At 36.9% G+C, this 17,279-nt stretch overlaps 1 protein-coding gene across 1 annotated transcript; it reads left to right on the forward strand.

Moving 5' to 3' along the window:
* Window positions 1–273: 273 nt before the first annotated feature.
* On the forward strand, window positions 274–16,760 carry def8 (differentially expressed in FDCP 8 homolog). The gene is made up of 12 exons (XM_038306754.1): window positions 274–360; window positions 1,959–2,081; window positions 4,190–4,284; window positions 6,046–6,195; window positions 6,538–6,679; window positions 7,288–7,452; window positions 7,735–7,862; window positions 9,517–9,630; window positions 11,627–11,707; window positions 12,340–12,480; window positions 14,541–14,650; window positions 15,498–16,760. Exons 2-12 carry the CDS (start codon window positions 1,973–1,975, stop codon window positions 15,583–15,585), a joined length of 1,323 nt encoding a protein of 440 aa, XP_038162682.1. The 5' UTR covers window positions 274–360; window positions 1,959–1,972; the 3' UTR covers window positions 15,586–16,760.
* Window positions 16,761–17,279: the final 519 nt, after the last annotated feature.

Here is a 17,279-nt window from a genome sequence, read left to right on the forward strand (position 1 = left end):
GTTTATATAGCTGAGGAAATAGAAGGAACGGGAGCTGATGTTAAGGAAAATTTTTAAAATAAAAGCTTAGAATTAAAGTACTATATATTTGTTTGCGATCAGAACAAATTGATGAGACGTGATATAAAGTCTAATACGGTTAAACTCTTACTGTAATGTTTATTTTATGTGATTTTCTCACGTGGCATGCGCATTTGTTGAATAATGGATTTTATTCTGAAGGAAACAAACCGGAAACTCTCTATACCATCTTGCCACAATTTTTCTCTTTGTCTTTGCCCGTGTTGACAACACTAATGGTCGCTACAAAAACACGTTTAACAGCCGTTGTTGCCTAATGAAAACCCGGTAAAGAACGGGGTAAGCTTCCAGACTCCCTCCCTAAATGTGCTAGCATTAGCATCGAAACAACAGATTCGAATTTTTTTTTCAGGCTGGCTAGCTTACTAGCTTTAGCCAGGCTTGTGTTTATTTGCTCTTTCATGGTGGTGTCATGGCTGAAACCTGTTGTTTGCGACATTATGGGTAATTTTAGGCAGAAGTGGTTGAAGTGTTTTTTTGGTTCAGGAGGGCAGGCAATAGGTGTCCAGGTTCTGATGAGGTGATGAAGCTTTCAGTTGAGTCTACAGGCTGTTTACTGTCTGCAACGTTTAATGGCTGAACTCCTGTCATTCTCTCAGATTATTAAAAGAGATAAACATAAAACATCATGTAATTTTTATGCCATTCGTTTTCATTTCCGCCCCCCTTTTAACAGAGCCATACATAAAGCCTGGATATGTAAATATTTCTTGCACTGAGCTTTTATAATCTAGTATGTGACACAGGCATAGTAATGCTTTAAAGATCCTGAGTTTTAAAGATAGTATTTACTCTATTCTATGAACTATATCAGTCTCTCATTAGATTTGCCCATAAAACCAGACTTCGTACAGTTCTTTTGTTAATTTTGTAAGGATTTATTTATTCAAAAAGGAACCCACCCTCCAAAAAAGATGTTTCCATGCATCTGATTACATCACAAAAGATCATTTTTCAGTTATTTATTAGTGTTCATTTGAAGGAGGTTTATAATCACATCATGTATTTAGAAAGATTACTGTAGAACTTCTAAGCTGCATTTAAAAACTCCAATTGGTTTTAAGGAAAATTAGTCCAAAGGAAGAAAAAAGTCAAACGAGTCAGAATTGAACTGGAGCAGAATTATGGGCCACATTTTTCTATCAAACAGTTTCTGCAGCTTCTAAGATGATGGACATATAAGGGAGATCATTGAGGTTTAAACCCAGCGCAACTTAAAAGACTCTAACTTCAGTGCATAAATCTGTCAAACTGAATTGTCTGCCACAGTGTTTTATTAATACCAGCTCAGATTAGTTCTTCTGATGGCATACACAGACATACACACCTAGTAGAATTAGCAGGATCTTCTTCTTTGCAGTTTCTGAAACCATACGTTTTTTAACATCTTTCAGTTTAAAACACTATTTAATTACCTTGCTGTGTTTTTATCGTCTATGTACAGCTCGTAGTGAAAAGAAAATACAGCACTGTACATATCTTTACAGAAGCTCTATGACGAGTCGGACAAAAATAAACTGATCATACTTTTAGCAATTTAGCGTTATCTTGGCTTTAGTTTTCTTTATGGTTAAAATAAAGCATTGTTGATATGGTCTTATGGTACAGAGTAATATTTATAGTTTACTTCACATGTTACACTTAGGTTAATGGGTTTTTATAAAACCCTTATTATTATAGTTTAATTGTTGATCTTAGCTATTATATTTACTGAGTAGCACAGTTTTTGTGATATGAATGAGAATTCCTTTTAAAAAGCCATCTGACACATTAGCTAGTCAGCTTCTGTTAAACAGCACTTTAGATCTAATAAGAGCAAGAGAAATGCATTTCAGCGCACATTTATGTGTTACATTGATTGCTTTTGTCTTCCTTAGATGTAGCAGATAAAATGGAGTACGGGGAGAGACTTGCGCATTTCCGTCAAACTCGCCTCAATCCCTTTGATCGCGGAGAAGAGGAAGATCAACCTGAGGGAGGGAAGGCAACGCAGCAACATGGTAAATAAAATCACCGTTAAAACCAGCTATTCTCAATTATTCATTTGTTCTCAATTGTTCATGAAAAAAATATGCATGGAAAATAAGAGATAGTATAGGGAAGAATGACATAGACAAAACTTACATCATAGTCCCAGAAAGACTGCCAAACATACCCACACACATGCCTGTACAAACTAATGACAGTTATTTTACAATGTTTATAAATCTTCTCTATTATATCAGCGTAGAATGATTTTCTTTTGAAAAAACTCATAAAAACCTGCAACATCAGTAAGCGACAACTGCCTTAGTCATAGGCTGTAATGTCTCTTGAAAAATACAATACAATACATTTTTGTATAAAATTAAATCCTAATATATTTATATTGGAATTATTGTTCAGCTCTTAAGATTGATCTAACACAATAAAGCTGTTTTTTTTTTTTTTTTTTTTAAAGCTAGAAAAATATGCATAGAATATTTTTATTGCCACTGAGAAAAACGTAAGGACCCCCTACCCCTAAATTGGTAGCATTATACCCAAACTCTAAAATACCTTGAGTGAGATGCTTTTACTAATAGAAAGTACATTAGCTCCACTAATAATTAATTTAACCACACAGCATCTCAGTTATATCAAAATCTTTGCTTTGAATCAGACCAAAACATTTAATTTCTTAATTCCACCCCACAGTCTCTTTTGAATACTTCATACTACAGCATGCTCTCTGTTCTGGTATCCTAGTAGTTTACTCTTAGGCTTGTTTGGTTTTTGAATATTGTTCCAGAAGTGCAGATTTACTTTAGATTTACTTTTCTCAATGACCTGTATATTTTCCCAAACAGCAGTATTTTCTTTTTTTAGAGTCATGCACTTTGATATTAATTGATAACAACATCCTGCCACTTGTTTTCCACCATTTATTTCAAGAAAACTTTTTATATGTTAAAAAACTTGCAGGATATATGTTTCACAAATAAGTTTTAATATCAGAAAAGTCCTAATATTAAAAACAATGTAGAATAGACCCTTGTGACAAACTCCAACCTTGTAAAATAGGAAGTGGGAAATGTTATAGCTAAACCAGAGCGAATGAGAAGCAAAAGTGTAAGCAGGAAATCAGCTAAACTTCCTTTATTGAAGGATTTGGGAGTCTGTGACCATTTGTTGAAGAAAAGCTGGTCAGACGGTTCACCTGCTCTGGTTCTCATGCTGTGATTTATCTATTACTAAAAAGAAGATAAAGATGTTTTGTCCTGATGTGTATGCAGGTAAAAAAAAGTGTTTATCTGCATTTTTTATTTTATTTTATTTTATGGCAAGCGAATATGATTAGTGCTTTTATGGGCTAGAATATTTGGCAAAATTATTTTAATATACTTTATCTTCCTGTATTTTTTCTGTTTTCTGATTGTTGGACTTTTGGTTCTTAGAATAAAGTTTGTAATAGTTAAACTCACTAGTTGTACGTTATAATGGTTGTTTATTACAGGTTATACAAAGCTGTATTCTTTTTCCTATATAATTATATTACTTAAAAAGATATGAGATTTAGGAATGATTCTCTGTTGTTCCTAAAGCTGGTCTGACTGTTAGATGTCTACGAGGCTGATCCATATTTCCTTTATCTGGATCAAGAATGATAAAGTATTTAGAACCCAAACAGCCTATTTACTATCATTTAAAGAAAGAATGTCTCAAAAATACTTTTTCTTTTGTTCCCTTTTGTGACTCATATGTGTTTAAACTCCACAACTCACAGCATTGGTAAAGTCATACTTGCACGGATAATTTATAGCTTTATCAAAAATAGACTTTAGTTGCATAATTTGATTTCAAAGAGAGGTTTCAGGGAGAAAGTTTTAGTAAATTATTATTAATACACTGTAAGTGGAATAAGTTACAGTTAGTGTTCATTTAACCAGCTTATCTACATATTTTAATGACAGTCATCTCGTGTCCTTTCAGGCAGTTTGGTTACACATTACTAGAGTGTTTAAAACAGTTCTCAGTTTATTCCTCTGCTTTGCATGTGGATAAGGTGTGAAGGAATCTGGACACTTTACTGATCTGTGAAACTGTCTGCTTTCAGAAGGAACTAAAAGTCATGTTTCTATCTTGTTAGAGGCAAGTTCTGAACTGTTTTCGGGGCCCAAAACTCACAGTTCTGATCGTGCCATGGATCTCGGCCTAGCTGAGGACCATTTTTCCAGACCTGTGGTAAGTTTAAATCTTTTTCTGTAACAGTTTAACATTTGGAAACAGGCCTGGATTAGTTCAGTCTTAACTTTCCAGGACATAGTTCAGCTGTTATAGATCAAGTTGGGCTTTGCTCATATCACCAGAGCACATCAGGATAGAGATCTCTTAATTTTGCACAAATAAAAAAAAAAAAAAAATCCTCATTTTTCATAAGGCAATAATCCTTTGATGGTTTGCATTTAAATGTTTGGTGGAGGATTTTCATGAATTTTTGAAAAGAGTGCCCTCTCCACTTAAAAAAAAAGAAGCACATGTACAACCATGTACCCGCTTCAGAGAGGGAACGCCTATTAACTGTGTGCAAGAGCGTGCACAAGCCCATTTCTCCTTGTGCACGCTCTGTTTAAAAGCTGCTGTTTGCATCGCTCATACAAGCTTACTTTCCAAAAGAAGAATTGCAATTTCTCCACTATGTCAAACTCACTACCGTTAAGTAAAAATCGGGATGAGCACGTAGGAAGGCCATCCCTGTAGGAGGACCTCTTATTTTGATGATCCACCCGGAAAAAGAACATCCTCCACTCTACCTTTAAGAGAAATTAAAGCTTTTAGAATCTCAGAATTACCTTTTGGGTCTCGACAGTATTTGAAACTTTTATATTTAGGTAACTTATTCAATTCCTTAAAATGACAATCCAGTGCAACCGGCTGCCTTCGGACTTTCCCGTTTTGGTAGATGAAATCTGCCTTTGTAAACAACCTGTTTGTATGCTCTTTATAATTCCCGCTGTAGCCTAAAGGACCAAGAACATTGGTGAAAATAACAAGTTAACTATTAGTGATGCAATCAAAAAATTGGGCCTCCAGAGAAGAGCAAGAGAAGAGAAAAAAAAGCCATTAGAAGCCCTAATATACTACCAACCATGTAGCGCTATGTTAAACATGTTGGGGACGGTACTTTGGTTTGATTAGTACAAAATCAACCCTACTGTCATGGACTCAGAATGTTGTGTTGCTGAGAAAAAAGTAACATATTCCCTGTTTCTCAACACACTGTCCTCCCTGAACTTTTGCATCCCTACACCCCCATCAGGGCCTTAAGGTCCTGTGATCAAAACCTGATGATTGTCTCCTGTGGAAAATAAAAAAAAAGAAAGGAAACACAGCCTTTCCTTCTGTTGCCCTAAGACATCCCTTCCTCAAGCTCTCAGATTAACGGGCTCGCTGGTTTCTTTTAAAGAATGAAAAAAACCTCATCTTTTGTCTTTTGCATTTATCTTTTTCAACTTATTTTATAGAGATTCACATTTTTACTTGATTATGTTCCGATTATAACATTTGAAACATGCTGAAAACCTACTGGTAAGATGTTCACATTGCATTTTTTTTTTTTTTTGGTTTGTTCAAAATAGAGCAGAGCCTTCCTTTAACTCTTGCTTTAGGTATTTTCTGATAGGTGACCACTTTCACTCCTTAAAACTCATCTTTTTAAATCTGCTTTTGCGTTAGTATTGCTGTATTTCTTTTGTTTGTTGAAGCACTTTATGACTCTTTTCTTGAAAGTTAATATAGAAAGAAAGTTTTATTAACTTACTATGTAACATAGAGTTGGCAACGTCATACTGTGCTTATCTTCAGCAGTGACAGGGAAGCTTGTCATAGGAGCCAAAGATAGGGCAGTCTCAAACCTCAACTACTTATGTGAAGATTCATGCAAACTGTTACAAAGTATAAACACTTCCATCTAAACTAATCTTTTGTTTTGTCGATTTATTTCAGGGTTCTTTTGTGGCCTCAGACCTAGAGCAGCTGAAACTGGCCATAGAAGAATGTAAGAAGCTAATCTTGGAGCTGCCGGAGCATTCGGAGAGACAAAAAGACACTGTGGTCAAACTGATCCACCTGCGACTCAAACTGCAGGAGCTAAAGGTAAGGACTGAGTCAAGTCAGGTCTCTGATGCCGTAAGTTTTAATGCTGCCTCAGGCGCGTGGCTCAGGTTTTCTGTTTTTTATTTTTATTTTTTATTTTTACCAACTGTTTTACCTTCTTTATAAACCTATTCATATGCCTGGCAAATCAGATTGGCTCACTGGCAACTGACTATTCAGGAGAATTAAATTACATTACAGTTCAGGTTTTAGTAAGAGAAATTCACAAATGAATTTAACTCAACCTTTTTGAGTCATATTGCTAAACCCAACTACATAATTGTATTTGTTAAGCCCACATAACCTCAAAATCCATTTTATTTTGTGGGCTTTTCTCTGAAGGACCCAGAGGAAGATGAACCTTATCTAAGAATCATACTGGAGCACCGCTTTTCAAAGGAGAAGAGCAAGAGTGTGAAACAAACCTGCGACAAGTGTAGTACCATCATATGGGGTCTAATCCAGACCTGGTATACCTGCACAGGTAAGCCACAGATGTAGCACTGCAGGATTGTTCTAATGCAGAACTATATCATATGAAAACTGGATTGGCAAACAACTGGATCAGTGGATCATCAATACAAAGACTAGCTTGCATGCTAATGGTTCCTTAATAGCAGCCAAGAGGCTAGCTGCACATGGATGATTTCTTATGTGGTAAAATGGTACCTAAAATCCCAATAGCATTGTCTTTGTTTTCTGTTAGTGATATTTTATTTGTATCTTATTGAGTTTTGAAGAACTTATAACTAAAACATTTTTTTAACCTTACTACTTTTGGGGTTTTTCTTTTTGGTTTCATGGAATGTCAATTGTTTGAATGCAGAAATGAAACAGTTTAGCTTGCACTGTCATGAAGAGGAAGTTAGACATAAAGCAGGTTGGGTTCAAACTCATACATGTGTCTCATGAAGTCACCAGGAGCCAGAGTTCTGGCATTAAAAAAATCTAACGGTTTCATTAAACCAGGTTCCCTGCGTGCATATTCAAGTAAAAATCTTTCTTTCTTTGAGTCAGCAAAAAAAACCCACAATTTTAAATCTGTCTACTTTTTCATACAGTAAAATGCTATTGTTTTTCTTCTTGTTTCAGGTTGCTATTACCGTTGCCATAGTAAGTGCATGAACCAGATCACAAAGCCCTGTGTTCGGTCGAAGGTGAGCCACCAGTCGGAGTACGAACTGAGCATCTGCCCAGAAGTAGGACTAGATCGCCAAGACTACCGCTGTGCCGAGTGCCGCACTCCTATTTCCCTTAGTGAGTAGAAATTTAGAAAGACTGCTTTGGAAATTTAAAGGCTCATCCAGCTCTCCATATATGAAATAAATTAAATTTTAAGGCCTTTACTTATACTTTGAAAAATTACTTAAAAGAATGGGAACTATATATTGCACTCTTCAAAATATTGGAGCTTCAACTTGAGAAATTTGTCTGAGGCCTTCTTCTACTTTAGGCATTTACATCTAAATGGCTACATTTAGGAATGATACCTCATCTAGTTTAAAGTCTTATATGTAACATGCTACGTTTATGCTTTAGGGGGTGTTCCCAGTGAGGCCAGACAATGTGATTACACAGGTCAGTATTACTGCAGCACGTGCCACTGGAACGACACGGCTATCATTCCAGCTCGGGTCATCCACAACTGGGAGTTTGAACCACGCAAGGTATCTTCAACAGGCTGACCAAGTTTACATGGTGCATGCAAAGAAAATCTTGTAGCCTCAGTATCAGCTGGTTTCTTTCTTAAAGCTTTAGACATAAAGGAAATCCAGGGCTTATTGTTACATTAGTTTGCTGTTGGCTTGATCAAAAAAATAATAAAATTATCGCATGATTTTAAAATATTGACAGAAATTGTTTATATCTAAAAAAAGAGGGAAAATGGACTACCTCTCTACTGCCAGTCTGGTAGATATCACTGTGGAGCCTTTTTGCTGTGTGGCGCAGCGCCATATCTGTATTTGAGGCAGTCACAGTGGAAAAGGTGGATTTAAACCTCAAACAACATGGATACATAATAAACATAAATGAATAATAAACAATAAACATAAATAACCTAATGATCAACATCTTCTGAAGAACACATACGGCTCTTGCTGTATATGGTCTTGGGAAAAATATTGTAATATATAGTATATTGCAATATCCTGATAATATAATTTGTGACCTTATTATTGTGAAACGTATCGTATCGCAACGGCCATGCCGATACTCACCGCTACTGCCTAGCAAGTCAAAGCCATTGCTTAGTTGATCAGGGAGTTTTTTTTAGGCTATACAGCTGTTTAGTCCCAATCCCTTTGGATTTCCCATTGTTGTTTTTTATGATCTGATTTGACCAAAATTTATTGTTAAGAATTCATAATTTTTTTTTTTTTGGAGCACATTTCTTCCAAAATTCCTGCAGCTTTTTAAAAACCGATGGCACACTTCTTTAACTGGTTTTAGCGATTTCACCAATCTCTTTAAATGTTTTATGTTGATGCATGCCAATAATGAGACTGTTGAAAGAGTGTATGTGTGTTGGTAAATAATAAGCCGCTCACTGCATCAGACAGTGCTGAATAACTTGTTGACAGGGAAAACATACTCATACATGCAATCATTTTACAGTTTTATATATAGCACCATATTTGCTTGTTAAAGTTATGCTAAATCAGTTGATGAGTTCTACATTAGGACTGGGTGTCATAGGGTGTCCCGTGATAGGATACAAATCTTGATTTAGTTTTTGATAATGTCTTGATCTGTTCTGCAAATATTTCCCCAAAAATACCAGCATGAATCACTGGTCATCTCGCTGCCTTAACTCTTGATGTAAGGGATTTTTTTAGGAATTATTTTTAGAAGAACTGCTGTGAAAATCACAAAACGTATTATCCTCCATTGTTTAGTTCTCCTAATGAAGGGCTGTCTGCTTATGCAAATTTAACTTCAGGTGTTTCTCGTGTCCTGATAACATGTACACTCCTCGGCTTGTAAAAGTTTGTTCTGCTGTGTTGTGGGAAAAAAAGTATTCACCTATGCACTCCAGTTAAATAAACCAAGATCGATGGATTTCACTCAGTTGGCATTTTATTACATGTTTGCAAAGAGAGAACAAGACATTATACAGCCCTTATTGCATGGTAATCAGCCCTGTTCTGCTCTAGACAGAGTTGTTCCCCTTACTTAAAGCAGTCAGAGTCAATACAAATTATGTTAAAACAACAACATTTTATGATGGTTAAATAGCTTAAGTCAATATAAGAAAATAAGAGAAATCAAAACGTTCTGACCACAGCTGTCATCGCTAACAGGATGTTGCCTCTCTTTTAGGTTTGTCGCTCCTCGATGCGTTATCTTACGCTCATGCTGCCCCGACCTGTGCTGAAGCTGAAGGAAATCAACCCGCTGCTCTTCAACTTCGTGGAAGAGCTAGTTGAAATCAGGGTGAGAAACATTTATTTTTTTATTCACCATTTTATTCCAGTTTTAAAATTGAAGTTTAATTTATTTTCTTTATGGTCAGGTTTGTCATTTTCTATCATTTTTTCACTGCATTAGTGAGCTCAGATCTCAGCTGTGAACAGAGATGGCAAAAGTACTCACTTTCCGTACTTGAGTAAAAGTACAGATACTTGTATTAAAAAATACTCTGGTAAAAGTCGAAGTACTGATTAAACTTCTTTACTCAAGTAAAAGTAACAAAGTACAGGCTTGTAAATTTACTTAAAGTATAAAAGTAAAAGTAGAAACCACTTTTTTCATGCCGTTGCCTACATTTTAAATGGATGTCTGCCAATAGGACTAGATCTCCGTTGTGTTCATTTTCAATCATCTCATCGTCCATACTACTATGCTAACGCCACCGCCACCAAGCTGCAATGATTTGCCGCGAATGAATACCGCCGAATCTGTCGATTCATCTTGTAGTGGTGCGTCAAATGCAACATAGATTCCCATCCAATTAGACTGAATTTGGTATTTGCGAGAAAACGGCTCACCAGCTCCCGTCTCACGTCAGAGGAGGAGTAAGCAGATGACTTGCAAAAAGGTGGTAAGAACCAGCGGACAACAAAATTCAAGTTCAAAGCGTGTAGCGGTTTATTTACTGGTGCAACGGTGAAGACAAAAAAAAAAACAAAATACTTTCAAATAAAGAAAACAAAACTGGCCATTGCAGGCCATTCAAAACACTGACAGCCTCACAGCAAGCTGACTTTAAATATAGTCTCTCTAAGCAGACCTTCAAAAGCAGTTTCTCCAACCAGTTTCTCCAAGCAGCCCCCCTAAGCCATTGGGAGTGTGCCCTTAAATAGACCCACCAATAATCAGCCAATTCGGACAGCCCAACTAAACAGGAAGGCAAATCGCCAATAAAGCACAATTAACATTGTAGAAAAATAAATACAGACAATAGCATCATTCATACAAAAACATACATATTTATGAAATAATTTAACCATACTAACATTACCATTTCACCTACTTATTACCATGCAAACAATTATTACATACATTGAAATCCCACTTAACACCCCTGCCCCTTAATAGTCTTTTCCAATGCCCTGGGACAATGGATAAGAGACTGGCTCCGATGCGGTACGTGTTTCCACACGGACCAGTATGCTGACGGACTAAGGGAAGATGTGTAATTTGACTGGGAAGTTTTATTGCCGACTACGGAATGTATATTAAAGCTGTCGCAGTGGGTACCTTCAGAGTTTGCTACGCTGGTGAGTTGTAATTTCGGAACTAGTGTAAATTACCGGGTGAATTGTTTGGAACTGCCGCCGCCATGACGGCTGGTCTGTGGTGCATGCTGGGGAATGTAGTGAAGGATGTGATGCTGTGTGTGATAGACGGCGGCTACACCTTGCGAACAGAGGGGGAAAGCTGCTCCGTTTTCACAGTATTGATGACGTGAAAAATAATAACGGTAACTCCATTGAAATGATTCAAAACTAAAGTAACGAGCCAATTTTTTAAAATGTAAGGAGTAGAAAGTACAGATATTTGTGTAAAAATGTAAGGAGTAGAAGTAAAAAGTCGCCATAAAAATAAGTAGTAAAGTAAAGTAAAAATATCAGAAAAATCTACTTGAGTACAGTAACGAAGTATTTGTACTTCGTTACTTCCCATCTCTGGCTGTGAACCAGGGATGAAGTTGATTTCTATGTTTTTCCAAACCACTCTAACAGGGCTCCTGTTACTAGTCTGATTTAATGAGTGTTAGATTTACAACATTTACAACATTTCATCATTTTAAGCTTATAAAGTCTCAACTGATCTGTAATAAAAAGGCTTATGTTGAATAAAATCCTTGTGCCATTTATGTGGAAACCCCCCCCCCCAAAAAAAATGTTTATTTTATTGATAATCTGAAGGGGGGACCTGAAACATAAAAACTGCTTTAATTCCTGTCTGTTTGGGATCTCTTTCACAGAAACTTCGTCATGATATTCTGCTGATGAAACCCTACTTCATTACTTGCAAGGAGGCAATGGAAGCTCGGCTGCTGCTTCAAGTCTGTAACGACTCTCATTATCAAATTAGATCCTTATGATTGGTAAAACAGAAAGAAACAGTGCTGCCTTGTGAAAAAAGGATGCACTTACACTTAAGTGGTAAAAAAAATCTTAATTTTCCTTTTAATTTCACTCTACAAATTAATTTGCATGTGTTACATTATTATGTCAGGGATGGAATTGGATTATTTTCAGTCGGGTTATATTTAATCTACTTGGATTTCCATTGCGCTGCAAATGGTTACTTCCTATTTGACCGTACTAGATAATTTTAGCATAGAAACTCAAAATGTAAAATATTTAACTAACTGAGGAATTCTTCAGAATTATTTTTTTGTACAATAAAGTTAAGATGTAAAACAGAATAGTACAATTTTGCCATAAGGGCAGAAGAACCGAAAGGTTTTGTAAAATCTGTGTTTATTTGTTCAGGAGAAGAGATGAGGTATCTGAAAATGAAAACTTAAAGCAGTTTAAAACATCAAGGGGGATTTTTTAACACCACTTTTACTCCTAACTTACTAATTTACTGCAAAGTTGGGTGATGTTGCATTGAGCTTATCCTGCTCAGGTTCTGGGCTTGGCTGCTCAGGTTAAGCTTCATGTTCTCTTTGTGTTTTTTGCTGCACAGCTGCAGGATCGGCAGCACTTTGTTGAGAACGACGACATGTACTCACTACAGGATTTGATTGACATCTCCACTGGGAGGCTGAGCTGCTCCCTCACTGAGATTCACACAACATTTGCCAAACACATTAAACTGGACTGCGAGGTGAGCTCAGTCTGACAAGTCTTATTTAATTCACTCTTCAATGTTTGTTTCAAGTAGAAGAGCTGAAAATGATAACATGTAATTATGGCACTGAAATGCTCCATAAAATGCAGCGTCACTGCTGCGCCGTTGTGTAGCTGTGCACCCTCCCCTCCCTGCTGCAGGTCGATCAGAGCATCGTCTCACTGGGTCACCCTGTCAGTTTACACATTAATGGACGATATCCACCCAATATGAAAACAAGAAATAAAAGTGGACTTGATGAACAATCACCGATAATTTCTGAGAGAGATAAAAACATTTGCGAACATATAGGCCTATCTTCCGGACTGTGATTGTGCTTTCGGCCACCAGGTGGTTTCATGAGCACATGATGCTTCAAGAAATGATTAATTTGCAACTGATTCAATGCCTCATTTCAGCACCACTTGCCACCAGCAGTGTGTAAATGTGTGCAAGAATGGATAACTGACTGTAATGTAAAGCGCTCTGAGTCCCCTGACTGTTCAATTTCTTATTTTGCTGGACTCCACAGGCTCTTTAAATAGTCCATTCATCCATTCATTCCATTTTCTTCCGGGTCACAGAGGCAGCAATCTAAGCAGAGATGCCCAGTCTTCCCGATCCACACACACCTCCTCCAGCTGCTCTGGGGGAACCCAGAGGTGACACCAGGCCAACTCAGACAAAGTCCCTCCAGCATTTCCTGGGCATTCCACAAGACCTCCTTCCAGTAGGACATGCCTGGAACACCTCCAGAGGGAGGCGACCAGGAGGCATCCAGAACAGATGCCTAAGCCACCTCAGCTGGACCCTTCCGCATAAAGGAGAAACGACTCTACTCCGAGCTCCTCCCGGGTAACTAATCTCCTCAGATGAGGAGATCTCGAAGGGTATGCCCAGCCACCCTGTGGAGGAAACTCATTTCGGCCGCTTGTATTTCTAACCCTAACCCTCCGACTCAACTCCCTCTTCACCACAAAAGTCCGATACAGCAACAGCATCACTCCCGGCGTCGCACCGATCTGTCTATTGCTCGCACACTCCATCTGTCCCTCACTCGTGAATAAGACCCCAAGATACTTGAGCTCCTCCGCTTTAGAAAAGGACTCTCGGCTGACCTGAAGAGGGGAGTCCACCTTGGCGTCGTATTTGGAGTAGAATAGTCTTTAGTTTTTAATCAAGAACATTGCATTCTGGAAGTTGTAAAGTATAGCATTTTTGGCTGGTTGTTATCTCTATAAGTGAAGTAACACATACATTTGTTTGTGAACCTATAGTTGTTAGAGCTTTAAAATTGATTTTAGGGAAATTTTAAAAGTAAGTGAAATAGTTAAGTCCTCTATATGCTGCTATAGCACAAGGATCGCATAATTAAAATAGCTACAGTTATATCTTGACAGTTAAATGCCTAAAACAGGTACAGCCTTATCCTTTTTATATATAAGAAAAAAAAAAACAGACTGCGCACATCCAGCTACAATCTTCCCACTTAGGATGATGCTTTAATCAAAATGTAGCTTTGCAATTGTTTCAGTAGTTGAAACATTACAGTGATTTTACTGAGACTGCATCCTATGGGCAAAGGTTTTTCCATGACAGAGGTCATTTAAGAGATAAGTTGCTCTGCTAACTACAAACCTTGTTATTCATGAAAAGGTTTAAGGACTTGGAGACAGCAGAATTGATCAAAAGCGCCATCTTTTGTTTGACATGAAGAAGCAGCATGTAGTTTCTATTTTAACAATTGACAATTCTAGTTGTAGCTTCCAGGTTTAGCAAGTTATGCACAGAAAATGCAACCATCAATGCTGTGGTGGCCCAGTTCCAGGGCTAACAATGAATATTGCTCACATTAAATCTCACATAATAACTACATAAACAAGTTTTGCTATGAAACACTCTGCATTAGATGATTTGTGAGCATAAATCCTATGAAGCATTGTGGTAAAGTTGTCAATATTCAGTTGAGGAATCTTAGGAATAATAAAAAAAAAAAATATTTTTTTTTCTCTCTAACTCTCTAACCTCGTCTCATTGTTGTGCTTGTGTGTTTGTAGCGCTGCCAGGCCAAAGGCTTCGTCTGTGAGCTTTGTAAGGAGGGAGACATCCTGTTCCCCTTTGACAGTCACACCTCATTGTGTCACGAGTGTTCTGCTGTCTTCCACAGGTGAGTCACCATAGAACCTTTAAACTAAAACCAAAAGCCCTCCATTTTTTAAGCTAACAGATTTAGCAATGCAGAAATCTGTCCTATCCATCACTCAGTCTGCCTGCTGACCTAAGACTGGATTGCAGGGTAATACATTAAGGAGGTTAACCCAGGCATTTTATTTCAGGAGAACCCTCTCATTTTTTGCCATTTTATCGAGAATCTTGTTCTTCCAGTAATGATCCATATCTCATGACTACCAGTCAGGATCGGAGCTTGTAAATCCAGACCTTCACTTTTAAGCTCATCTCTTCACCACAACAGACCCAATCAGGTTCCTCATAAATACAGATTAACACATTACCCATCAAGATGCTAAGCTAATTGAACTCTTCATTCCACCTGTTTTTCTGAGTCAGAATCATGGCCTGAGATTTAGAGAAGTTGACTCTCGTTCCACCTACTTGTTGTGGAAAAAGCCAGATGAGACCACCGAGGTCGTTTACCAGATACTCCTCTCTTTCAGTGAGAGATGCAGTCTATGACCACCAAAAGCAGGATCAGTAAACAGCTGTGGTGAAGTACAACCCACTCAGGGGAAAAGCTCATCTTAATACCCAGAATACAGACAAAGCTCTCACTTTTGGGGTACAAGGATTGGGTAAACAATAAATGCCACCCTGAAACCTCATATTCACTGGAAAAGCAAACCCCTCAGCAATTCCAAGTGTCTGAAGATAAATAAATAAATCAAGGTTCTTAGTTATTGGCAGTTGTAGAAGTTTTTGTTGTTCTAATTTTTTATATATTGAAGTATAACTTCCTAGAAAACAATTCTAACATGTCTGTTTTTGTATTTGTTTAGAGACTGCTACTATGACAACTCAACAACATGTCCGCGATGCGCTCGAATGACCGACCGCCAGCAGGATGAGGTGGAAGAAGAGAAATGAGCTGGACTCCAGGAAGAAACATGGGATGCTGAGCAAAGCTAGCTTCTCCCCTTAGTCTAAGTTTGGTTTGTTTTCTTTTCTTTGTCTCAACAGTGCACTACTATATAAAACAGGGAACTAAAACATTAACAGTTTGGTGGACTGCACACTGTGTACCTGTTGGGAGATCTGTGATCATGGCTGCTTGTATAAGTTTACATTTTAATTCCCTTCAGAAGAATTGGGAGGAAGGAGCTGTTTATTGCTGCTCTTGCAGAGAAATTAGCTTATTTGCTTTAATGTGTTAATTCAAAAATTTCAGCTTTCAATCATAGAGTGATAAAATGTTAACCGTTCTAAACATGCTACTCCTCATCTTTTGTGATTTTCATTTAGAGCCAAAACCATATCCTCAGTATCGACTATTAAGTCAGCTGTCAAAACTAAACAGACAAAAATAATAGTTTTTTTTATTATAATTCTGCAGATTCATTTATTTCTTATATTTACAAAGATAACGCTATGATTCAGTTTTAACAATTGATGGCTTCAATGGTCTTTATATAAGAATAACTTTATTTACAGGGCAAACTGCAATATTCATTTTCATCATTCCATTTGTTAGTTTTTTTTCCCACTATCAGTAGAGAGAACCTGTTAGCTTATACTTTGATTTAGTAAAAAGTAGCAACATTACTCTACATTCATAGTAACCAAATGTTAACCGGAGCATGCCTCTGCAGTATCTTTTGGACTTAATGGATTAATTGTGCTTCTCTGTTCTGTTATTTAAAGCTGTGAACTGTTTTGTACATTCAGGGCGTTTTTATGGATCTGAGTGCAGTTTTGGTAGGTAATAGCTGACACCTCTGCTGAACATTGGTAAGATGTTCACCCTACAGCTGCTATCCAAACATTTCATTACCATTGTTTTAATGGTCTCAGTCTTATGCTATTGAGAACATGTTTTGTGCAGACATTAGTATATTAGCTGGTAAATCTGTGATCAATTGGATATAAAGTTTTTGTTTTTTAAATAATTGTTTGGCTGTGTTCTTCTTCAGGAGCATGAAGTACTGTAAATATAGTGTTTTTTTTTATTTTTGAAATTAATAAACATACATGGTTTTTGTGAATGCAATGCCCTGATGTAAAACAACTGATCAATGCATAAATAAAATAACCTGCTAATTGATGTTTTGAGATGTTGGTTCAATATTTCAACATGGTGTTCTTTCTCCATGATGCCATCACCTTTATGTAGCGCAGTCTGTCCTGCAGCAAAATGCTGCCAAACTAAGGTTACCGGTTCATCGTAATTCAATACATTCACAATACATGTTTATTTATTTTAACTTTGCATTTTTACAGAAGTTAAAACAGGAACCAAAATGCAAACAACCATCAGAAAACAGACAAAAAATCTTAATGAAGTAAAAAAAAAAAAACATAATTCACCAAAATCCAATGTTCTTTAGATTGTATTTTCTCAGTGACCTATACATTTTCCCAATTAGCAGTATTTTTTGATTTTTAGAATCATGTACTTTGATATTAATTGATAACAGCCTGCTTAAGGTCTTTTAAACAGTTTTTTTCCACCATTTCTTTCAAGAAACATTTTTTGTATATGTGAACAGGTTACATGATATATGCTTGACAAATACATTTTGTAAATTTAATCAGTTTTAAAAGATAATCAGTTTATGGATATT

The sequence above is a fragment of the Cyprinodon tularosa genome, unplaced genomic scaffold (genome assembly GCF_016077235.1).
Source record: "Cyprinodon tularosa strain WSP-4 unplaced genomic scaffold, ASM1607723v1 ctg59, whole genome shotgun sequence".
Lineage (NCBI taxonomy): Eukaryota > Metazoa > Chordata > Actinopteri > Cyprinodontiformes > Cyprinodontidae > Cyprinodon > Cyprinodon tularosa.

Bases quoted from the DNA above. Each gene is read 5' to 3' on its own strand.
- def8 (XM_038306754.1), top strand. From the start codon at position 1,973: ATGGAGTACGGGGAGAGACTTGCGCATTTCCGTCAAACTCGCCTCAAT. The intron at 6,680-7,287 runs GTAAGCCACAGA...TTCTTGTTTCAG, and splicing joins GACCTGGTATACCTGCACAG to GTTGCTATTACCGTTGCCAT. The intron at 7,863-9,516 runs GTATCTTCAACA...CCTCTCTTTTAG, and splicing joins GGGAGTTTGAACCACGCAAG to GTTTGTCGCTCCTCGATGCG.